Source organism: Lipotes vexillifer, unplaced genomic scaffold (assembly GCF_000442215.2).
Source record: "Lipotes vexillifer unplaced genomic scaffold, Lipotes_vexillifer_v1.1 scaffold147, whole genome shotgun sequence".
NCBI classification, from domain to species: domain Eukaryota; kingdom Metazoa; phylum Chordata; class Mammalia; order Artiodactyla; family Lipotidae; genus Lipotes; species Lipotes vexillifer.
The window spans coordinates 741694-767165 of record NW_006778796.1 but is presented as its reverse complement, the minus strand read 5'-3'; the positions used below and the strand labels follow the sequence as shown (position 1 = coordinate 767165).

The 25472-nt window shown below is 42.3% G+C and overlaps 1 protein-coding gene across 1 annotated transcript in view; it reads left to right on the top strand.

The window, feature by feature from the left end:
• Nucleotides 1–18639: 18639 nt before the first annotated feature.
• The window catches only part of ADGRF5 (adhesion G protein-coupled receptor F5), a 57778-nt gene continuing 50945 nt past the window's right edge, over nucleotides 18640–25472 (top strand). The window contains exon 1 of the mRNA XM_007451906.1: nucleotides 18640–18741. Coding sequence (XP_007451968.1) covers nucleotides 18640–18741 — 102 coding nt within the window. The remainder of the gene's footprint in view (nucleotides 18742–25472) is intronic.

Here is a 25472-nt window from a genome sequence, read left to right as displayed (position 1 = left end):
GGGGTCAGGGAGAGGAAACACATGGCCCAGCCGGGGAGAGCTAGGAGGGTCCTTGGAAGAAATAATATCTGCAATTTAACTGGACATTAAAAGTTAGCCAGATGAAGAAGGGGGAAGGGCAGAGGCGTGACACAGCCTGGAGCATGCTGGGAAAGACACATTTATTTGGTGCTGACATTTCTGCCTGAGCAAATAGCTCTGTCTCCAATGAGGTTATCCCCTCAAGCCCTAAGAGATGCCTCATACTAACACAAACATAGATTAACACGACTAGTGAATTAGTTACTCAGGCTGCACCATCGCAGTCTGGGTGAAGTCTGGGTTCACTTTGCCTCCAACTACAACATCTTAGAACTCAGGAGAAGGGCTCTGTCCCAGCCAACGGCAGGGCAGCTGTAGCTGCGACACAGGGCAAAGTCTTCCCATCAGCAGTGAATTCTGGGTTGCAGCCGAGACCATATGGTGGTCCCGTTTTCTGTTTGTCTTTGTTTTCATTGTAAAGTGAGTGCCACGAGCACAAAGTGTTCCTAGCAACAAACAGGACTATGGATGAGAGAGGAATTGCTCTTCAGTGAGGCAAAGGGACAGCCACCTTGACAGTGCCCTGTCCCGTGTCAGAGTTGATGGCGTCCCACAAACCAATGCAAACGGGGAAAAGACAGCGCTTTCAAAGAAGCGTCAACCCAGGAGCTGACTGACAGCAGGGTGTTTTTTAAGACAAAATGTAACTGAGTCAAGGTCCCCCACGTTGTCACTCTTTTTTCAAGTATCAAGGTCTGCAAGCTTTCCTCTCCCGGAGTGGGCGAACTCTGCCACCAGACATTCAGTTCTCTCTTACAGTTACTTTCCAAAGCCATCAGCCTGCAAAGTTCTTTTAGTGTCCTTTACCCCCATGATAATGCACAGGTTCCTCCTACGTTTTCTTCATTCCTTCCAACACAGCTGGTGTCATTCATCTACATCTATACTAATCCACTCAAGATACCCCCAAAGGAACCACATCTCATGACAAACACAAGAAGGTATATTTTAGAGGCATCTTCAAAGTGCCAGTCTGTATGGAACCAGAGGCAAAGCCAGCAGAAAACAAAGGCAAAGACAGTACCAAATCCCTACATGATATTACAACAAAAACCTCTTTTCTGTAGAAATAACAATAGCTAACACACATGCTCACTGAGTGCCAGGCACTGTTATAAGCCTTTATACATGTATGGAACTCATTTAATCTTCCCAACAACACTGAGGTAGGTCTTATTATTAATTTGATTTTACAGATGAGGAAACTGAGGCACAGAAAGATGAAATAACCTGTTAAGTTTCTGAGGAGCTACTAGTGGGCAGATCTGGTGTCCACACGCTTAACCCCAGGCTACTTTGTGTTTTCAAGACTCAGGTGTTTTCTACTACTTAAATTTAATATTATAGGTTTTTAGTATAAAAGAGAATCTGGAATGTCTTTGTCCATTTTGTGTAGAAAAAGTCAATACCACGAATATTTAGTGTAAGAAATTTGGAATACATTTGACCCTTGAACAACATAGGGGTTAAGGGCACCCACCCGCCGCGCACTCGAAAATCTGTGTATAACTTTACAATCGGCGCTCCGTATCCTGGTTCCACATACAAGGAGTCAACCAGCTAACTGTGGATCGTGTCATACAGTCGTGTGTAGTTAGTGAAAAAAATCGGCGTGTAAGTAGACCCAAGCACTTCAAACACACATTGTTCAGGGATCAACTGTATTCTAAAACATGATTTAAGCTATTTGGCTCTGTGTGTATGTGTCTTAATATTCTTATTTATTTATTTACTTATTGGTCAAGGGTAGTATTTTATTTATTTTTTATAGAATTATTTTTTAACTTGAAATATAGTTGATTAATATGATTTTTTTAAATGTATTTAAATTTATTTTGAAATAGAAATTCACAGTTCTTGTTTGTGGGAAGATTAGGCCATGTTTTCTTATCTGTAGGGATGTTATTTTGCTCCTTATTCTTTTTTTTTAAATTTTTATTGGAGTATAGTTGCTTTACAATGTTGTGTTAGTTTCTGCTGTACAGTAAAGTGAATCAGCTATATGTATACATATATCCCCTCTTTTCTGCATTTCCTTCCCGTTTAGGTCACCACAGAGCATTGAGTAGAGCTCCCTGTGCTATGCAGTAGGTTCTCACTGGCTATCTATTTTATACATAGTGATTCTAATTCATTTTAAATCCAACCACCTGACTGCAGCCTGCCAACCTGCCTTTTTCCAGGTATCTCCTTATCTTTAAACATTAGTGTTATTGAGATGATATTTTAAGTGTTACAGAATTTGTAGTTAGATGCACAAATATTCATAGAGTTTCCCTGGAAATCTGGGAGAACTGGATGCCCCTGAATGTGACATATTTGAAGTGCAACCCTCCCTTAAGCCCAGGGCTAGGACTAAACAACCTCACTAGGTCTTCTCGTATTCAAGATTTTTTTAATCTCTGATTTCTTGGTGCCACTAGAAATGAAACTCATTGATAATGGTAATTTCCTTTCTGAAAACGCAATCTCATTTAGTGGACATCTTTCAAAGGTTTAAACCAGGCATCCTACACCGGCCATGAGCTCGAACACATTGGGGGTTCTCTCTCGTTTCATTTTCTGAACTTTTTCTTGGAGAAAGGAAAACAAAAACTAGGGCATTGGCCAAACAAGTCTGGCCACTCAGTGAATAGGTTTCCAGATAAGAATGACCTGAAGGCCTTCCCATGGGCGTGAGGGAAATCGCATGCGCCATCCAGGGAAGAGGACCAGAAATCACTTCTTGCTTTCAAACAGCGGCTAGCCATCGCGGATGGCCCTGTGAGGCTCGGAGGACCACGGCAGGAAGGCACTGGTCAGCAGCGAGACTAAGCTCGGCTTGGAGCTGCCGGACCTGCCTGAGCCCTCCCGATGAGTCCTGCTTGACTCTCCCTTCACCGAGCATGAGGCTGTGGGGTGAATGGCCTCGTAGTGGAGACCTGGAAGTTTGTTAGACGTCTGATCAGAGCAGGAGCCGGCCTGGGACAACGGTGCTGGGCAGGTAACAGGCATTTCTCCTAATGGGGGTCTGTCTCCAGTTTGTAGCAAGACCTCAGGGGCAGCTAGGTCACTCTGACACTCCTTTAAGGCATCTTTCAGTTACAACCCTCTGCCTGATTTTCTTTTCCGTAGCTGTGACATGTATGTTGGGAGCACAAAGCATGTCTGGTCAAGGGCATTTTGCATGTAGGCTGTTGGTTAAGTTGGCGAGACTGCGTTTAGGGAGACTGAGTGTCAGGCAGTGAGCTGGGATGCTTTTAGGATTTCCTCTAAAATAAAAAAAGCTTTCCTTTTTTTTTTCTTTCTTTTTAATGAGTTTTCCCATCCCTGAGCCAGAAAATACCGTAAAGACCAGAGCATTTTTGAATTGCTATGTGAGTGTTTCCATGCCAGGCAGCAGGGGAGGCTACCCCGAGTGTAGCAGGAGGGGCACGGGTATCCTCAGGTCCCAGGCAGTCCTGGGAATGTGAAATGTAAGGTGCTGCCCCACCCACACTGAGGGGAAAGGGGTTTGCAGGTCAGTGCTGGGAAGGATGTCAGGAAAAGTGCTGGGATCGAGAGCAGGCAGACTTGTCTCGAGTGTTCTAGAAGGAAGGAAATGCCCTATGATGTGTGGTTTGCTTAAACCATTTTTTAAAACATCTTTATTAGAGTATAATTGCTTTACAATGTTGTGTTAGTTTCTGCCGTACAACAAAGTGAATCAGCTATACGTGCACATATATCCCCATATCTCCTTCCTCTTGTGTCTCCCTCCCACCCTCCCTATCCCACCCCTCTAGGTGGACACAAAGCACGGAGCTGATCTCCCTGTGCTATGAGGCTGCTTCCCACTAGCTATCTATTTTACACTCATGCCACTCTCTCACTTCGTCCCAGCTTACCCTTCCCCCTCCCCGTGTCCTCAAGTTCATTCTCTATGTCTGCATCTTTATTCCTGCCCTGCCCCTAGGTTCTTCAGAGCCTTTTTTTTTTTTTTCTAGATTTCATATATATGTGTTAGCATATGGTATTTGTTTTTCTGTTTCTGACATTTCACTCTGTATGACAGACTCTAGGTCCATCCACCTCACTCAAATAACTCAATTTCGTTTCTTTATATGGCTGAGTAATAATATTCCATTGTATATATGCACCACGTCTTTATCCATTCATTTGTCGATGGACACTTAGGTTGATTCCATGTCCTGGCTCTTGTAAATAGAGCTGCAATGAACATTTTGGTATATGACTCTTTTTGAATTATGGTTTTCTCAGGGTATATGCCCAGGAGTGGGATTGCTGGGTCATATGGTAGTTCTATTTGTAGTTTTTTAAGGAACCTCCCTACTGTCCTCCATAGTGGCTGTATCAATTTACATTCCCACCAGTAGTGCAAGAGGGTTCCCTTTTCCCCACACCCTCTCCAGCATTTGTTGTTTGTAGAGTTTTGATGATGGCCATTCTGACCTGTGTGAGGTGATACCTCATTGTAGTTTTGGTTTGCATTTCTCTAATGGTTAGTGATGTTGAGCAGCTTTTCATGTGTTTGTTGGCAATCTGTATATCTTCTTTGGAGAAATGTCTATTTAGGTCTTCTGCCCATTTTTGGATTGGGTTTAAACCATGTTTTCTTGTACTTTGTAGAAAGCCAGCCCACACCACTTCACTGCAGCTCAGTTTTTCCCTTCATAAAGGGCTAATGTTTGGGGCCTTTCATTTTTGAATTACACAAGTAATGCATGACTATATTCATACTATAATAGACTATGTCTAACAATTTTTCAAGCTCCGCACACCCGATATGCATTAGTTTTTTTCCCTCCCCAAAGTTACCCCATCAGTTGTTTGCTGTGTATATTACCAGTTAAATGACTTATTTTTCTGTCTTCCCAGCTCTTAGGACAAGTCAGGGCACATAGGAGTACAAGAAATTCGCATTGTCAGATCCATGTATTGTTCTTTAACAATACCTTCCTCTCACTGGAAAGAAACAATAATACATGGGGAATGTGGACAGCTCTTTTAATATTTAGAAAAGTTTGAAAGAGTTTTATTCATTTTCAGCATTATTATTGTTGTGTTGGTTTTGGCTTTGGCAACTAATAGTATTCATAACAATTTCCCAGGGATTAAATTCTAGATTTTTCAACTAGTAGTTCGGGCTTCTCTCCTGAAGGCCATCAAAGGCATTCTGTTCTGAAAAGAAAAGAAAAGAAAATTAACCGGATAGATAGATGGATGGATGGATAGATAGATAGATAGATGATAGCTAGCCAGCTAGATTAAATGGTTGGCTCTGGGAAAATGGGGAGAGTGTGGGAGAGATTCCCTTTTTATTTAATGGATAATAGTTGGGTTTAACAGATGGGTTCATTTCCTATTTCTTTTGGCTTTCTGTAAAAAGGTGGCCTTTTATTTTTTTTCCTTCCGTACATTATTATGAGACAAGTGAATAAGAAAAAAACACTGTGAACAAACAAGTCGGTATGGATCATGGAGAGAGGATCTGGAATGAAGTTGCATGAGCAGTGTCAAGCCCAAGAATAATCACAATATACTTTCAGTTGCTGTTTGGCATTTTCTTGCCCTTCCCAAGGTTTCTCTACCCCACACTAGAGGGCCAGTTGGTCTTGCTGATTTTGGACATTCTTTGGTGCTTTCTTGACCATCCTGTTAAATCTGCCTGCCTTGACTCTTTCTCAGGGTAATTCACTTAATCATTTCACCCGACTGCACCGTGCTAGCCCCTGATAGAGACCGCCTCATCCTTCACCATGTCATAGGTAAAGCAGGTAGCTTTTTCCCATTTTATGGAATACAAAAATGAGAGGCTCAGAGGTTTCGTTGTTTGCTCAGCATCTCACAATTAATCTTTTGGGGACACTGAAATAAGAAGAAGCCCAGATCTCTGCCTTTCCAACATAAGGATAAAAATCATGTGGAATAGAGAATGAATGTGATTGGCTAGATTCCATCAACTTGGTAGCAGCATGGATTCCCAGTTGTGCTGGAAGTCTGTAGACAGATTAAGCTATTGCCTGGTCCAGATTTTAGCAGATTCTAATGCCTGCTGTCCATTGGTATCACCCCCAGAATCTTAACAAAAAGAAAACGATGCCCAGACACTTCCCTGGAACAACTGAGTCAGAATCTCTGGGGAAAGGGCTTGGGCGTGGTTTTTTGTGTGGTTCGTTTGTTTTTAAACCTCCAAAGTGATTCTGTTATGCAGTGAGGGTTGAGAACCACTGAGTCCAAACTGTAAGAGATAAAGTCTAAATTGAGAAGCAGAAGTGATACCGCTTCATGGAGCCGAGAAGTTGGGGGCAGAAGTCCCAGCAGCTGTGAACATCATGTATTAGGATTCTGGCGGCTCCTATTTATGAGAGGAACAGCCCCCTCTCACGTCTGCAGGTGAGAATGAAGAGGCATCTCTACTCCCCAGACAATGGCAACTGCCTTTCAAGTTTAAATCAGAACAACTCCACTGGCTTCCCTGCAGATTCACTGGCTCCCTGTTACTTGCAGAGTTTACAAAATCAGATGAAATGTTCTAGGTAAACAGGACGTGCTCTTCCACCGCCAAATGACTACAGGGGTGGGGGTCATCTATTCTACTCAATGTCATTTTAACATGTGTCTCAGTTCCCAGAAAAAGAAATACTAATTATCCTTTGCATGATCTGCCACTTTCTGGATTGATCTATAGATGGATAGACAATAATTCAGAGCTGTTTGTTTTTTTTTAATAGATTTTATTTATTTACTTATTTATTTTTGGCTGCGTTGGGTCTTCGTTGCTGCGCGTGGGCTTTTCTGTAGTTGTGGCGAGCGGGTGCTACTCTTCGTGGCGGTGCCTGAACTTCTCATTGCAGTGGCTTCTCTTGTTGCAGAGCACGGGCTCTAGTTGCGTGGGCTTCAGTAGTGTGGCACGTGGGCTCAGCAGTTGTGGCTCACGGGGTTAGTTGCTCCGCGGCATGCGGGATCTTCCTGCACCAGGGATCAAACCTGTGTCCCCTGCATTGGCAGGCAGATTCTTAACCACTGCACCACCAGGGAATCCCCAGAGCTGTTTTTTAATCAGAAGATGTGTCCCTAGAAACTTCCTCGCCGACATTTCTCAGTAAAATCCAAATTAGTATCACTCATCGCTGTAATCTTTGTCTCCTTTATAAGGAGCACTGGGTGGGGGGGGGGGGGCTCTCAGACTCAGTTCCCCCAGGTCCTGGGAGTTTCAACACAGAGTAGGTGCTGCAAGAAGGCTTGTTGGGTTAAATATCTGTGTTGACTGTGTAGGCGCTATGAATTCACACGTTATTTACCAGCTCAGCATTTCAATTCATGTTGTCTGATTTTAGTGATGATGGTTAAAATAACTGGCGTCTTGCCTATTTCCTAAAAGATAATCACAAAGGTGAAACCTTTATAGTCACAGCTTAGTGGAAGCATTTACAGTGATAGGTGTGCAAAGAGCTGTGGAATTACAAAGACAGAGAATCCTTTCCTTTAATCAGCTTTTACTCAGAATGGGAGGCAAGGCACAGGCCTTGGGAATTTTAATAATAACAGGTAATATTTACTGAGTACTTATTATGTGCCAGGCACTGTATTCAGTGCTTTACAAAGACTGTTAAATTATATAGTTATTCCAATAATCCAATACCTCAGGTACTATTATAATACCTACTTTATAGACAAAAGGACACACAATTTTAAGTAAGTTGCCCTAGGCACACAAAGCTGGCAAGTAGTGAAGTTGGGATTCCAGCTCAGGCAGTCTGACTTACCAGTCCAGAGGCCTAATTACTATGCTGTGCTCCAAAAACCACAATTGTGCTGCAAAAAAATCCAAATGCCAGGGCCAGCAGAGTAGCGGAGGAGAGAAATGCAGTGTATTCCAAAGAATGATGTATCGCTCGAAAAGACAAGAAAAGAGGCATGTGCTATAAAGGGTAAGAGCTCAGATTCAGCAACAGAGTTGGCTACATACTGTGTGACCTGGGGGGTGTGATTTAATTTACCGAAGTCTCAGTTTCTCCATCAGTAAAATGGGGATATTGCTACTTCAAACAATATAGGATTTAAGGATTAAATGAACCTAGTACATGCAGAGTGCTTAGTCTAATGCCAGCATATAGCAAAGGCTTGATAAATGATAGCAATTGTCGTTACTAAGGGAATAAGTAAGACCTGAAATAATGAGTAAATCTCAGAAGGGAGGAATGGGTCATTTCAGCTGCCAGGAATAGTGTGAGAAGAAGCTAAGAGGTAGCAATCCATTCAGCCAATATTTGTTGTTAATATTTAGGACACATTTTGCAAAAAAAGGTACAATAAAAGCTTGTGAGTAGGTCAGCCTGTTCTGTATCCAAGTGTCATGGAAGAAAAATGTAGCAGGGCTGGGTTTTCCTTAGGTTGCGGTGACCATGAATTTGGGTGAATTAGCCCAAATATTCTCTGGGCATTTGCGAATGTTCAGAGTACTTGAATGTGGTACAGTAGCAATCTATGAAAAATAGTGTTCTAGGCAAATGAATCAGCTGATGGTATTGGATATTGGACAGGGAGGAAAGGAGGGAGGGGTCAGCAGATTGCTGCAGTCATCCCGGTGATAGTGATAATGATGAGATGGTAATGTCCATACCAATATGGAGGCCGAGGAAAAGAAAACATGGCAGTGGAGGTATTTACAGGACTTAGCGAATGGTTGAATTGCTCCCCCAACTCCTGCCCTCGATTCTTGTAACCAGGAATACTTGTGGGGTTGTGAGTCTGTGAAACTGAAGAATGAAGCCAGCAGCTGGCAAACCTGGGAAGAGGTGGGTTAGGAGAGAAGAGACACATTAGTTCTGGATGAGCTGAATTTACACCCAGGTGGAAATAGTCCAGTTGGAAAGATGCTCCTAATATTTAGCAGAGATCAAGGTGGAAATAAAGTTTGGGGAATTTTCATGTAAACTGATAATTAAAACTATAGATGTGGGCTTCCCTGGTGGCGCAGTGGTTGGTAGTCTGCCTGCCGATGCAGGGGACACAGGTTCGTGCCCCGGTCTGGGAAGATCCCACGTGCCGCGGAGCGGCTGGGCCCGTGAGTCATGGACGCTGAGCCTGCGCGTCCGGAGCCTGTGCTCCGCAACGGGAGAGGCCATAACAGTGAGAGGCCCGCGTACCGCAAAAAAAAAAACTATAGATGTGGACAAGCTCCCTAAGGGAAAGGGTGTCAAGGGAGATCATCCAAGGACCCAAGGGAGGTTTGGAGGGCCTACAGTGAGACAGTCAGTGTAGGGTGAGGAGGATGGAATCATAGGAGGAGAGAAAGGAGCAAAGACTGGAGCGAGGAGAGACCCCAGGGGAAAAGAGGGGGCTGTGAAGCAGGAGGTGTTAAGTGTGGTCAGAAACCAACAAGAAACCAGGGAAGGCGAGCACTAGTGAAGAATGTCACACTTTAGAAAATACTTTTTTTAAAAAAAAAACATTGCTTTACCATGGTGTGTCAGTTTCTGCTTTATAACAAAGTGAATCAGCTATACATATACATATATCCCCATATCTCTTCCCTCTTGCATCTCCTTTCTCCCATCTCCCACCCTCCCTATCCCACCCCTCCAGGCGGTCACAAAGCACGGAGCTGATCTCCCTGTGCTATGCTAGCTATCTACTTTACATTTGGTACTGTATATATGTCCATGCCTCTCTCTCACTTTGTCCCAGCTTACCCTTTAGAAAATACTTTTCATAATAAGGTGAGGACTAAAGTCAGACTATCCAGATTAAGGAAATTTTGGAATGGCCATGACTTCTCAGGGTACTGTATTTGGGGGGAAAAATAATACTTTTTTCATTTTAAGTAGCACACATACATACATTATTCTTAAAGTCTAACAAAATGGAAATTTAAGGGAAGTGAAGTCACTGGCTAAGGACACCAATGCCTGATATCAGAGATATGAAGTGAATGGGGGCTGGGAAAGGAAGGAACACAGAGGGCTAAGATGGCCCCGCCGAATATTAAAACGTTGGAATAATTGAAACCACAAGGTAGATAAATAACTGCTGCCCTGGGGCCCCTGGAGTGTCCGGAGTGCCCCCTCCCCGCTCTGCCTCAGTCACCCAGTTGCTTGCCTTGGACCCTTGCACAGACCTCCCCACTAACTGGCAATGAGGGCCCTGAGGCCTCTGCTCTTGCAGCGACCAGGCACTGCTCTGATTGGGCCACTATTGTTGTTATTAGAATACGCTATTATTTTGAATCTCACGTCGTAAAGAGTAGAACCACAGAACTGTAAAGGTTTGGACCAACACCCAAGCCCCCTGAGGCTCTATACAGCCTGGCAGCCAACCCCAGGGCCACCCTCCATGGCAGTCAAAATGCATTGTCTTGCCAGGGCTCAGGGAAACCCCTCCATGTGGTAAATGAAAGTAGCAAGACGGTTGAGATAAGAGCAGAGTTAGGAACTTAATGTTTTCGTGGAGATGGCAATCTCTTGCTCAAAGGTTAAAATCCTCCAGTGATTTACAACAAGGAAAGAAGGATAAAAGGTTATCAATGCCACACACATGTGCAGTGTGTTTTAGAAAACTTGACCCCATTGTGTACAAACAAAAGTTCCTCTGTAATCTGATAGGACTGAGCTACCCTGACACAATGCTACTGCAGGACTTTATTTTTTATTTTTTATTTTTTTATTTTTTTGCGGTATGCGGGCCTCTCAATGTTGTGGCCTCTCCCGTGGTGGAGCACAGGCTCCGGACGCGCAGGCTCAGCGGCCATGGCTCACGGGCCCAGCCGCTCCACGGCATGTGGGATCTTCCCGGACCGGGGCACAAACCCGCGTCCCCTGCATCGGCAGGCGGACTCTCAACCACTGCGCCACCAGGGAAGCCCAGGACTTTATTTTAAGGCAAAGGAAAATTAAATAGAAAAAAAAAAAAAATTTCAAGGCAGTTCTTTCATTGGTATTGTGTTTCGTGTTTGTGTTAAATAAATATTTAGCTTATAGTTCTGCATGTGTGACGGATGAATCATCTCATTAGATAAGGTCAGCAAAGGTAAGTTTTATCACTTCTGTGTTTGAAAATACAGATCTGTGAAGGCGGGCTCTTAAAGTAGTCCTTGAGAACTTTTAATCTGCACTTCTGCAATTCAGGAGGGAGGTTATCGATGACATCCTGTCTTAATTGCAACCCTGAGCAAAGAATAATAATCTCTGTCAAATTTGCAATGGAAGTTCTGAAATTTCATACTACCATTCATCATCTGCCATCAAGAGGAACTCTGATTTGAATTATTCTCTAGTAGTAGTATAATATAGATATATGTGCCCCAGAGCATAGGGAACAGGGCATAGGAAGATATACCACTGGCTTTTTCAAAGGATACAATACCTGTCTAGTTAGTCACACACAGGCCAGGGATTAGTAAGATGCATGGCTTCCCCTGTTAGTGTCCTAGCATGCAATGCAATTCTTCCTTTCTTAAAAAGAAAGCCATGCATATAACATCACCTTCTGTGCATGACACAGAAACCAAGCAGTTTACCTACGGGAAGAATCGCTACTCTCTATCCTCCACTTTTTAACCAAATATCTTGAGTTTTATGTACCCACCACATTCACAAGTCCTGACCTCCCATTTATAGCTGAACAGAGCAGGGAATCTCCAACCAGGAGGCAGTCGTTTGCCTGAGCATTAAAGGGTGGATAGAATTTGAATATGTGGTGATTATGTTGAGGTGAAGGGACAGGAAAAAAAGGGAGACCAAGAAACCAAGTAAATGATGACAGGATTACTTTGGTTTTGCCAAACACTGAAAAATAGTTTGACCATAATAACTACCCATCCCCACTCCCAGGATTAAGTCTCAAAGATTAATGTTCATATTATTACTTTTGCATGAACACTGGGAAATCTCTTGCACTATTTTAAATTATGAAAAAGCAACCAGCTACAGTAGCGAAAATATGATAGGTGCTTATTAAATAAGCCAGCTGCAGGTCATGAGGGCCTTCGGCATCAGCAAAAGCCATTGCCTTTATTCCGAAGGCAGCTGGGAGCTGAACAGAGGTAACACATGAGAAGAGCACTTCCAGAAGGTCTATCTTGCATCGACATAGGTGATGCACAGAGAGGAAAAGAATCCAGCCATCGCAGTGGTGCATGTGAGGGGCAGTGAAAGCCTGGACTGTGTAGTCAACCAGAGATGTGAGAGATAAGTGCAAGAGATAGTTACGATTAGGCTCAGAAGCCTAAGTGAGGTTACAATGGATTTGAAATAATTGTGAGAAATTTTGGCACCTTCAGAGGACAATTCCTCTACCCCAAATTTGAAATCACCAGGGGCCATCAGCTCCCTGGCTTCGCTGAAAAGAAAACCGAGACTCAGAGAGGTGAAGTGACTTGCCCCAGTTCACGAACCAATCAGTGCCAAAGTGAGGCTAGAATTCAGTTGCCTGGTCTAAGGTCCATATAGAGAAAAATTTTCATTTATTCTTATTGATATCCCACTGAGAAGATCTCATAGGCCAAATGGTACCTTTTCCCAATGGAATAGATTGCAAAATTTATAATTTTGTCACTACCACATATCAACTGTGCAATCTTGGTGAGCTACTCATCCTTCTAACCTTCCATTTCCATTTTTGAATATGGAATAATTAGGGATAATTTAGTGGTATCATAGGATCACTGAGAGGGTTAAATGACATAATCCTTGGAGAGAGCTTAGCACCATGCCTGAAACAGATCCAGTAAATGACAGGGATCTGTCACCATCAGCATCACCATCAGCATCACCATCATCATCACCATCAGCATCATCACCATCATCATTGCTGATAATTATTCTCCACCATCCTATCACAAACAACTTGTCTGACTGTAGGATGACATTATTATCTATTGATAGAATTTTAAGAATCCTTGGTTGAGTTCTTCAGTCCTGACTGACTCAACCCCTAGCTGCCTTTGAGACACATAGCCCTTGCCAGGCCCTAGTTTTCTCATCTAAAAAACTAAGAGATGTGTGTGTGTATGTTAGTGTGTGTGTGTGTGTGTGTGTTTGTAGAGGGCTGGCAAGAGTGCTTGAACTAGAGATGAATTCTCGTTTGTCTTTCAGTTTTGTTTGGTTTTGTTTTTGCGGTATGCGGGCCTCTCACTGCTGTGGCCTCTCCCGCTGCGGAGCACAGGCTCCGGATGCGCAGGCTTAGCAGCCATGGCTCACGGGCCCAGCCGCTCCGCGACATGGGGGATCTTGTCGGACCGGGGCACGAACCCGTGTCCCCTGCATTGGCAGGCGGACTCTCAACCGCTGCGTCACCAGGGAAGTTTTAAACTGTGTATGTTTTATGCTCTATTCAGACACACCAATAATCCGTTTTTCAATTTTCATAAAAACATTCCCAGAATAAACAGTAAATACTGGGCAGCAGACCAGAGGACCACACTCACACTTTTTGAGGGATAAAAAATAAAAAGAGGTATCATTTTTATCAAATTCTATATTAGTTTGCTAGGAGCACTGCAATAAAGTCCTACAGATTGGGTAGCTTAAACAACAGAAATTTATTTTCTTGCAGTTCTGGAGCTTGGAGGTCTGAAATCAAGGTGTTGACAGAATCAGAAGCCTCTCTCCTTGGCTTATAGATGCTGTCTTCCTCTGATGTCTTCATGTGGTCATTCCTCTGTGTGGGTCTGTGTCCTAATCTCCTCTTATAGGGTCACTGGTTATATTGGATTAGAGCCCCACCCATATGACCTCATTTTGATGCAATGACCTCTTTAAAGACCCTGTCTCCAAATAAGGTCACATTCTGAGCTGCTGGGGTGTTGGAATGCAACACATTAATTTTGGAGGACACAACTCAGCCCTTAACAATTTCAGCTGTGACCAGGCTTTCTTGTGCTTCGTGGGCACAATCTCTAATCTTTACAACAATGCTGCAAAGCAGGTACTGTGATTCCCCATTATTCACATCAGGAAACTGAGGCTCCACGGGGTTAAGTGTCTCACCAACAGTTACTAAGTGATGGAGCTGGAATCAGAACATAGGCCTGTTTTGCATCCAAGCTGTGCTCTTTCCACTACAGTCTATTATAGGAAGAAGAGAATCACTGGACCCCTAATGTCATGACAATCATTTTCTTTCCAAGTCAGAGCAAAAAATAGCTCTGCCTTCTCTGTTGATGGTGATTGCTCAGGAGAGCAATGAACTCCCAGGGACCATGGCTGAGCCTTCGACACAGTGGTCGGACAAGCTGACCAAGGCAACGTCCACAAGGAATTCAAGGGACAGCTAAACATCGCCCTTCGGGCTGCTTTGTTCCCTTTAAACAGAGACAAGGGCCTCTGCTTATGCTCTCCTTTGCCTGGGATTCTCTTTTCTTGCCCCGTTTTACATTAAAACATTACCCATCCTTCAGGGTCTGGCTGGCGACCTCGGTCACTCCCAAACTCACCCGACTTCCCCCTGTCCAACTTCCTCCAGTCATCTCATCCCTTCACACTGCAGCTCACTTTGGAGACAGGCCAAGTTGGGGGCGATTCTCACTCGGTTACTTACTAGCTGGGCGGCCTGGGTCAGTACGGTAACCTCTCTGAGAGCCTTCACGTTCTCATCTATGAATTAGGATTAAAACACCTACTTCCCAGGTTTATTGTGAGAGGCAAATTAAGTGAATGAACATATTAATGGCACTGAGGGCTGTGCCTGGTACCTAGTAGGCATTTAGTAAATAGCATCTTTTAAACTTACATTTTTCCTTCCAGTCTCTGTTGCATGCCTTCCCGATGAGATTGAGAACTTCTTAGGAACAAGGACCATGACTCATGTCAATGCATGATTGCGTGGCACGAATTTAGGCCTACAGAAAGTTCTCAATGTTTGTTGGCTCGTAACTGTGCACCATGATTGATTCTATGTGAGGTATATAATACAACCTCAAATAACAGACTTGGCTGCTTAATTGCATCAAAAACTATTGGTTTTTGAGTCCATACTCCCATGAGTCCATTCTCCCATGAAACCATTCATTCATCCACCATTGATTGACTGCCTCCTAAATGCATCCCCCTTAAGATTCTGTTTCTTTGTAGTTTCTTTAGTAGACAGATGACTATAGGCTGGTGATGGAAAGTGACAGGAGTGTGGATAGAGCAATGGGATGCTGAAAATGTGGACCTGCAGACCTCAAACCTCCCTCTGCATCAGAAACAGCTGGGACAGATACAGACGCTCAGCTCCCTACCCTGCCAGAAATGCTAATTCAATTGGTCTGGCATGATATTAAAACAACAAATAAACAAATGAAAAGAGGAAAAAAGAAAGAGAAATTCCCCAGGTGCTTGTTCTGATGTGCAGCCAGGGATAAGAACCATTTAAGCAGATGATGCTCAAATACTCCAGGGTGGTGGTACCCAGGCAATGTTAAGGGGAGGGGCTGTGCTCAGGGACCAAGCCAGGAGCAGAGCCCTGGACTGGAGGAAGGACGAGGCACCTGGGCAGAGGCTGATCAAATGTGGGCTTGCTTTCACCTCTTGCCTTCCTTCTCCCCAGGGGGAGCCAAGGGGAGTATCAAGGCTGGGGTCCCCAGGGCAGAGGGGCCGAGAACACCAGAGAGCACAGGAGGGCAGAGCTCTGTAGAGCTTAGGAAATCATTCCCAGAACGAGTCTCACGATTGCCCTATTTATATGGAGCTTGGAATCATACATTGATGATGACATTGGGTCATCAGACCACACAGATGTGGCCATTTCAAGAACAGCCTTCTAAACTTGCAAGGTGTACAAGCCTCTTCACTCATGCTCCCACCCCCTCCATCAAATCGTGGCAGCTCAGGGCTGATGAAGGGTTTCCTGGAGACCAGTTGATCTGAAGCACTGGTTGTTTAGAAGATTTGGGAGAACTGTTCCCTGATGTGTTTCAGGTCAGTTTCACGATGAATGTTTCTGGTGCACATCCTTCCAAAAGAGAATGTTGTTAAAAGACTGCTCCAAGGAGCCCAGACCCTCCTCCTCCACGTGCAGTGATGCTGAGAATCCTGGCAACCTCTTCCTGGCATATGAGGCTTATGATGTCAGAGGGTGCTTGATTTCCCTCCCCCTCTCTTCTAACTTCACAGACAGGAAAACAGAGTCTGAGGAGCCAGGAAGTTGCTCATCACCCCAGGATTACTCCTGAGCATGAGGTCATATCTCCCAGCTTTTTCTAAGATACAGCAGGCTCGTATAGGTCGGTGAGTTTTAGTAGACAGTGTCCAGAATTTATAATTTAAAAGGAGAAAGAAATTGGAAATGACATCAGATATATTTCTTTCCCTTTCTGCCTCTGCTTGTCTCTGAGTTTCTTAGTTGTGCTCTGCCATTTACTCCAGGAATTTGGAATAAATATAAACTTCTCAGGGATTTACCATTAAAGGGGCCCTACTGAAGATATATTGCCTTGACGTGGGGTGCTACTCTGGGCTTTGCGTTGGATGGATTTGGATTCCCTTCCCTGTTAGCCAAGTTGAAACAGACTCTGCTAGCTTCCTTACTGATGATCTTCCTTCAAGTGGAGGACCTGCCCTTCACCCTTACCATATAACTGATGACTGTATGTAGCTGTTATCTTTCTTCTGTATCCAGAGAACATCCCCTCCCCACAGTGCAGTCCTTCTTATATCGGTATTTCTACTGAATTGTGATTTTGTGGCCACAAAGTAGGTCAACAGAGAAAAGGATGTCAATTCCATCAAGAGCTATGTCCAGGGAGACTGGGGGAAGATGGGGTCAGTGGACAGTATTGGCCAGTGGTATTATACGAAAGGACCAGACATGACCATTTAGGTTGTAACCATTTATTTGGTCATTATCATGACCAAGATAATCCTTGCTAACTCTGACAAAGGCCAACATTGGGACGAGAGAAAGATGTGGAGTCAGCTTGAATTCCTTTAATACCTGAGTCCCTCCATGGCTGTCACGTACTAAGGGAGGCTCATTAACTATTCAGTTACTAACTCTCATCTCCTTGATTAACTGCCTCAAAATGGAACCAGCCAGTCCAGTGCACTAAGTCAATGACTAGAAAGATTAAATTCCCTCCAAAATAGATTCATCCCCGAAACAGTTGTTATCCCCAGGCCAAATCAGCCTGCTCCACACTCACAAAAGCCTGCTCCCTTCAACAAGGAATGAGTGGTTATGCTTTCCCTGCAGTAGATGCATCTGGTCTTAAATATCTATTCCTGTAACCTAAATTGCAAAGCATTTCCCAAAAGCCGTTGAGTTGTAGAATTTTTAAAATGTATTTGATTGCCAGATCTGCAAATTGGGTCAGTTTTCCAGGGCCTTATTCTTCCTTCTTTTCCACTGGGGAAGAGGAAAAGGAGACAGCGACAGCTGGTGATTGAAACACAGTGCTCCCTGGCGTGTAAGTCTTGGCTGTCTCTCCGTGTGTTATCCTGGCCAGGTCCCCTGATGCCCCCGGCAACGCCTGGACCAAGGGCTGTCCTTGATGGCGGCCCTCTGGATTCCACTAAGGTCAGGGTGAAGCCATTGCAGCTGGCATCCCTGGAGCTCTGCATGGCTTTTAGTCACATCTGAGCCTCAGAGAAGTCTGTGAGAGAATTAGAGGAGGTCTAAGTATCCCCATTTCATAGATGAGCAAACTGGATGCAGAGAAGTGTCAAGGATGCAATTAGTTTGTAGTCATCCTGGATCCTAGCCCATATCTCCTCAGTCAAGTATTCTTTTCACAACAACACATGGACATAAAAATGTCAGTAAGGAAAGGAATCTACACAAAGTAGTTTGTCGTGGTCCTCAGACCCATGAGAGGTGGGATTATTCCACGTGATACTCTAACTTCCAAATGCAACAATGATTAATCTGGTCACTGAAAAAGTTTGTTTTCATTACTAGCATTGTAAAGAGATAGCTATAAAAAAATCAATATATTGAGATATATTATATGTCAATGTTCCATATTATACCCTCTAAAAATCTCTAAAATACAACTTGTATTTTTATGACTGAGTCCAGAATTTCTCATACTAATGGGTCATAGCCCATTAACATGGGTCATAAAGTCAATGTAATGGTTTACTGCCAGAATTAAAAGAAAGCAAATAGTGTAAGATAATAGAATAGAATTGAAAATATCAGACAGTGTCGCACATAGCAAAGGAAAGTACTGTTCTCTGAATCCTTTTGTTCATATGCTATGTACTGAGCCACAAGGTTAGTAGTACTTTGTACTAAGTAGTCTTTCCCTTTTTCTTGCTTTCCCTCTCTTTCCTCTTTCTCCTTTCTCTCTCCTTCCCTCTCTCCTTCTCTATGTCTCTAGGAAAGGTACCCAGACATCTGCCATCTTTGTGCTGTTTGCAGGTACCATCCCCAGCCCTCCCAACCCCCATCCTTCCTAACACCATCCTTCCCTCACCCAGCAGACACTGTTCTCTACATTTGATGTATTTATGCTTTTTCCTTTCTCCCCTTCACTGAAAAGGTCCTTTTGTAGTGCAAACTTTGAGACAGGGTTTGCTAGTTCTTTCTGTGTTTGATAAATGAATTACTGTACCTCTAAACTATCCTATTTCCATTTCAGGCAAGTCAGACATGAAATCCCCAAGGAGAACCGCTTTGTGCTTCATGATTATTGTGATTTTTTCTTCCCAAGCTACACTGAACTTGAATTTAGAGTCTATTGTTTATCCTTCGGTGAGTAAATCCGTGTCTGCTGTATTTTCCCTGTCACATTCTTCTGATTTCCTGGGAATGTCACAGACGGAAATTGCTTTAAACAAATGTTTAGGGTCTTTGAGAAAATGTCACAAATGGTGGGAGGGGGTGGTGAACATAAATGGATGTTAAGGTATCTACTGGGCTACAACTTGCCACACTCTGAAATCAGTGGTAGTGTCAAGGGAACATCCTCCTGGCTTCCCTCCTTAAAAATTTGCCACTTCTAGGCCTGAAGCCCCACCCTGTGAGACTGACAACAACACTTATAAAGCAGATTTTGAGGACCTACGTTCTCAAAGTATTCACTTGAACACCAGCATCAGGCTAGAACACATTTCAAAAGGTGTTAATTTGTGTCTGTGTTATAATCACAGACTGATACAGTTGAAAGGGCCATAGATATTATCCAAGCTTTTTACTAACAAATTAGCCAAGTCGTTTACCTTTGGGAAGTTAATGGGAGTTTAGCTTAACTCAAGAGGGTGATAAGTACCCCCTTGTTCCTTGTGGGAATCCTTGGGATCTTCTTTCCTTAGGCTACTCCGTGCACCAGAGACAGGGCGTGTTACTGGTTATGAAATCTCACGAGACTGATGTGATTCTCTCTGTGTCTGTTTTCTCATCTGTAAAATGATGAAAATAAGAGTATTTATTTACTGATCTCTATGAGAATTAAATTAGTTAATATTTATAAGATGCCTTAGAACTGTGCCTGATACATTTTTTTCACATCCTTATTGGAGTATAATTGCTTTACAATATTATATTAGTTTCTGCCATACAACAAAGTGAATCAGCTATACATGCACACATACCCCCATATCCCCTCCCTCTTGCATCTCCCTCCCACCCACCCTATACCACCCTTCTAGGTGGTCACAAAGCAACGAGCTGATCTCCCTGTGCTATGAGGCTGCTTCCCACTAGCTATCTATTTTACATTCATGCCACTCTCTCACTTCATCCCAGCTTATGCTTCCCCCTCCCCATGTCCTCAAGTCCATTCTCTATGTCTGCATCTTTATTCCTGTCCTGCCCCAATTTCTTCAGAACCATTTATTTTTAAATTCCATATATATGTTTTAGCATATGGTATTTGTTTTACTCTTTCTGACTTACTTCACTCTGTATGACAGACTCTAGGTCCATCCACCTTACTACAAATAACTCAATTTTGTTTCCTTTTATGGCTGAGTAATATTCCATTGTATATATGTGCCACATCTTCTTTATCCATTTATCTGTCAGTGCACACTTAGGTTGCTTCCATGTCCTGGCTATTGTAAATAGTGCTGCAATGAACATTGTGGTACATAACTCTTTTTGAATTATGGTTTTCTCAGGGTATATGCCAAGTAGTGGGGTTGCTGGGTCATATGGTAGTTCTATTTTTAGTTTTTTTAAGGAACCTCCATACTGTTCTCCATAGTGGCTATATCAATTTACATTCCCGTCAGCAGTGCAAGAGGGTTCTCTTTTCTCCACACTCTCTACAGCATTTATTGTTTGTAGATTTTTTTTTTTGTAGATTTTTTGATGATGGCCATTCTGACGAGTGTGAGGTGATACCTCATTGTCATTTTGATTTGCATTTCTCTAATGATTAGTGATGTTGAGCATCCTTTCGTGTGTTTGTTGGCAATCTGTATCTCTTCTTTGGAGAAATGTCTATTTAGGTCTTCTGCCCATTTTTGGATTGGGTTGTTTGTTTGTTTGATATTGAGCTGCATGAGCTGCTTGTATATTTTGGAGACTAACCCTTTGTCAGTTGCTTCATTTGCAAATGTTTTCTCCCATTCTGAGGGTTGTCTTTTTGTCTGGTTTATGGTTTCCTTTGCTGTGCAAAAGCTTTTAAGTTTCATTAAGTCCCATTTGTTTATTTTTGGTTTTATTTCCATTTCTCTAGGAGGTGGGTCAAAAAGGATCTTGCTGTGATTTATGTCATAGAGTGTTCTGCCTATGTTTTCCTCTAAGAGTCTTATAGTGTCTGACCTTACATTTAGGTCTTTAATCCATTTTGAGTTTATTTTTGTGCGTGGTGTTAGGAAGTGTTCTAATTTCATTCTTTTACATGTACCTGTCCAGTTTTCCCAGCACCACTTATTGAAGAGGCTGTCTTTTCTCCATTGTATATTCTTGTCTCCTTTATCAAAGATAAGGTGACCATATGTGCGTGGGTTTATCTCTGGGCCTTCTATCCTGTTCCATTGATCTATATTTCTGTTTTTGTGCCAGTACCATACTGTCGTGATTACTGTAGCTTTGTAGTATAGTCTGAACTCAGGAAGCCTGACTCCTCCAGCTCCGTTTTTCTTTCTCAAGATTGCTTTGGCTATTCAGGGTCTTTTGGGTTTCCATACACATTGTGAAATGTTTTGCTCTAGTTCTGTGAAAAATGCCATTGGTAGCTTGATAGGGATTGCATTGAATCTGTAGATTTCTTGGATAGTATAGTCATTTTCACAATGTTGATTCTTCCAATCCAAGAACATGGTATATCTCTCCATCTGTCTCTGTCATCTTTATTTATTTATTTATTTTTATAAATTTATTTATTTTGGGGTGTGTTGGGTCTTTGTTGCAGTGTGCGGGCTTCTCATTGCAGTGGCTTCTCTTGTTGCAGAGCATGGGCTCTAGGCATGTGGGCTTTAGTAGTTGTGGCTCGTGGGCTCTAGAGCACAGGCTCAGTAGTTGTGGTGCATGGGCTTAGTTGCTACATGGCATGTGGGATCTTCCCGGACCAGGGATTGAACCCATCTTCCCTGCATTGACAGGCAGATTCTTAACCACTGCCCCACCAGGGAAGCCCTCTATCATCTTTAATTTCTTTCATTAGAACTATAGTTTTCTGCATACAGGTCTTTTGTCTCCTTAGGTAAGTTTATTCCTAGGTATTTTGTTGTTGTTGTTGCAATATTAAATGGACATGTTTACTTAATTACTCTTTCAGATTTTTCATTATTAGTGTATAGGAATGCAAGAGATTTCTGTGCATTAATTTTGTATTCTGCTACTTTACCAGGTTCATTGATTAGCTCTAGTAGTTTTCTGGTGGCATCTTCAGGATTCTCTATGTATAGTATCATGTCATCTGCAAACAGTGACAGCTTTACTTCTTCTTTTCCGATTTGGATTCCTTTTATTTCCTTTTGTTCTCTGATTGCTGTGGCTAAAACTTCCAAAACTATCTTCAATAACAGTGGTGAGAGTGGGCAACCTTGTCTTGTCCCTGATCTTAGCGGAAATGATTTCAGTTTTTCACCATTGAAAATAATGTTGGCTGTGCATTTGTCATATATGGCCTTTATTATGTTAAGGTAAGTTCCCTCTATGCCTACTTTCTGGAGAGTTTTTTATCATAAATGGGTGTTGAATTTTGTCAAAAGCTTTTTCTGCATCTATTGAGATGATCATATGGTTTTTCTCCTTCAATTTGTTAATATGGTGTATCACATTGATTGATTTGCGTATATTGAAGAATCCCTGCATTCCTGGGATAAACCCGACTTGATCATGGTGTATGATCCTTTGTATGTGCTGTTGGATTCTGTTTGCCAGTATTTTGTTGAGGATTTTTGCATCTATGTTCATCAGTGCTATTGGCCTGTAGTTTTCTTTTTTTGTGGCATCTTTGTCTGGTTTTGATATCAGGGTGATGGTGGCCTCGTAGAATGAGTTTGGGTGTGTTCCTCCCTCTGCTATATTTTGGAAGAGTTTGAGAAGGATGGGTGTTAGCTCTTCTCTAAATGTTAGATAGAATTCCCCTGTGAAGCCATCTGGTCCTGGACTTTTGTTTGTTGGAAGATTTTTAATCACAGCCTCAATTTCATTCCTTGTGATTGGTCTGTTTATATTTTCTCTTTCTTCCTGGTTCAGTCTTGGAAGGTTGTGCTTTTCTAAGAATTTGTCCATTTCTTCCAGGTTGTCCATTTTTTTGGCGTATAGTTACTTGCAGTAATCTCTCATGATCCTTTGTATTTCTGCAGTATCAGTTGTTAGTTCTCCTTTTTCATTTCTAATTCTGTTGATTTGAGTCCTCCCTTTTTTTCTTGATGAGTATGGCTAATGGTTTATCAATTTTATCTTCTCAAAGAACCAGGTTTTAGTTTTATTGATCTCTGCTATTGTTTCCTTCATTTCTTTTTCATTTATTTCTGATCTGATCTTTATGATTTCTTTCCTTCTGCTAACTTTGGGGGGGGGGTTTGTTCTTTTTTCTCTGATTGCTTTAGTTGTAATGTTAGGTTGTTTATTTGAGATGTTTCTTGTTTCTTAAGGTAGGATTGTAATACTATAAACTTCCCTCTTAGAACTGCTTTTGATGCATCCCATAGGTTTTGGGTCATCGTGTTTTCATTGTCATTTGTTTCTAGGTACTTTTTGATTTCCTCTTTGATTTCTTCATTGATCTCTTGGTTATTTCATTATGTATTGTTTAGCCTCCATGGGTTTGTATTTTTTTTTTACAGTTTTTTTTCCTGTAATTAATATCTAGTCTCATAGCATTGTGGTCAGAAAAGATACTTGATATGATTTCAATTTTCTTAAATTTACCAATGCTTGATTTGTGACCCAAGGTATGATCTATCCTGGAGAATGTTCCATGAACATTTGAGAAGAAAGTGTATTCTGTTGTTTTTGGATGGAATGTCCTATAAATATCAATTAAGTCCATCTTGTTTAATGTGTCATTTAAAGCTTTAAAGTTTCCTTATTTATTTTTATTTTGGATGATCTGTCCATTGGTGAAAGTGGGGTGTTAAAGTCCCCTACTATTATTGTGTTTCTGTCCATTTCCCCTTTTATGGCTGTTAGCATGTGCCATATGTATTGAGGCGCTCCTATGTTGGGTGCATAAATATTTACAATTGTTATATCTTCTTCTTGGATCGATCCCTTGATCATTATGTAGTGTCCTTCTTGTCTTTCGTAATAGTCTTTATTTTAAAGTCTATTCTGTCTAATATGAGAATTGCTACTCCAGCTTTCTTTTGATTTCCATTTGCATGGAATATCTTTTTCCATCCCCTTGCTTTCAGTCTGTATGCGTCCCTAGGTCTGAAGTGGGTCTCTTGTAGACAGCATATATGTGGGTCTTGTTTTTGTATCCATTCAGCCAGTGTAGTCTTTTGGTTGGAGCATTTAATCCATTTACATTTAAGGTAATTATCGTATGTATGTTCCTATTATCATTTTCTTAATTGTTTTGTTTTTGTTATTGTAGGTCTTTTCCTCCTCTTGTATTTCCTGCCTACAGAAGTTTCTTTAGCAGTTTTTGTAAAGCTGGTTTGGTTGTGCTGAATTCTCTTAGCTTTTGCTTGTCTGTAAAGGTTTTAATTTATCCATCAAATCTGAATGAGATCCTTGCTGGGTAGAGTAATCTTGGTTGTGGATTCTTCCCTTTTATTACTTTAAATATGTCCTGCCAGTCCATTCTGACTTGCAGAGTTTCTGCTGAAAGATCAGCTGTTAACCTTATGGGGATTCTCTTGTATGTTATTTGTTGCTTTTCCCTTGCTGCTTTTAATATTTTTCCTTGTATTTAATTTTTGATAGTTTGATTAATATGTGTCTTGGAGTGTTTCTTCTTGGATTTATCCTGTATGGGACTCTCTGAGCTTCCTGGACTTATTTCCTTTCCCATATTAGAGAAGTTTTCAACTATAATCTCTTCAAATATTTTCTCAGTCCCTTTCTTTTTCTCTTCTTCTTCTGAGACTCCTATAATTCGAATGTTGGTGCGTTTAATGTTGTCCCAGAGGTCTCTGAGACTGTCCTCAGTTCTTTTCATTCTTTTTTCTTTATTCTGTCCTGCGGTAGTTATTTCCACTATTTTATCTTCCAGGTCACTTACCCGTTCTTCTGCCTCAGTTATTCTGCTATTGATTCCTTCTAGTGAATTTTTAATTTCATTTACTGTGTTTTTCATCATTGTTTGTTTGCTCTTTAGTTCTTCTAGGTCCTTGTTAAATGTTTCTTGTATTTTCTCCATTCTATTTCCTAGATTTTGGATCATCTTTAGTATCATTACTCTGAATTCTTTTTCAGGTAGACTGCCTATTTCCTCTTCATTTGTTTGGTGTGGTGGGTTTTTACCTTGCCCCTTCATCTGCTGTGTATTTCTCTGTCTTCTCATTTTGCTTAACTTACTGTGTTTGGGGTCTCCTTTTCACGGGCTGCAGGTTCGTAGTTCCTGTTGTTTTTGGTATCTGCCCCCAGTGGCTAAGGTTGGTTTAGTGGCTTGTGTAGGCTTCCTGGTGGAGGGGACTGGTGCCTGTGTTCTAGTGGATGAGGCTGGATCTTGTCTTTCTGGTGGGCAGGACCACATCCGGTGGTGTGTTTAGGGGTGTTTGTGAACTGAGTATGATTTTAGGCAGACTCTCTGCTAATGGGTGGGTTGTGCTCCTGTCTTGCTAGTTGTTTGGCCTGGGGAGTCCAGCACTGGAGCTTGCTGGTCGTTGATTGGAGCTGGGTCTTAGCATTGAGACAGAGATCTCGACAATTGATATTATGTGGGGCCGGGAGGTCCCTGGTGGACCAAAGTCCTGAATTCAGCTCTCCCACATCCGAGGCTCAGGTCTGACACCTGGCCAGAGCACCAAGACCCTGTCAGCCTCACAGTTTTTAATTCTTCTGATTTCCACAGCTGTGTTTCAGCCAGTCGCACAGCTGCTAGTGTTGAAGGGTCTCCTGCTGAGGCGGGGGGG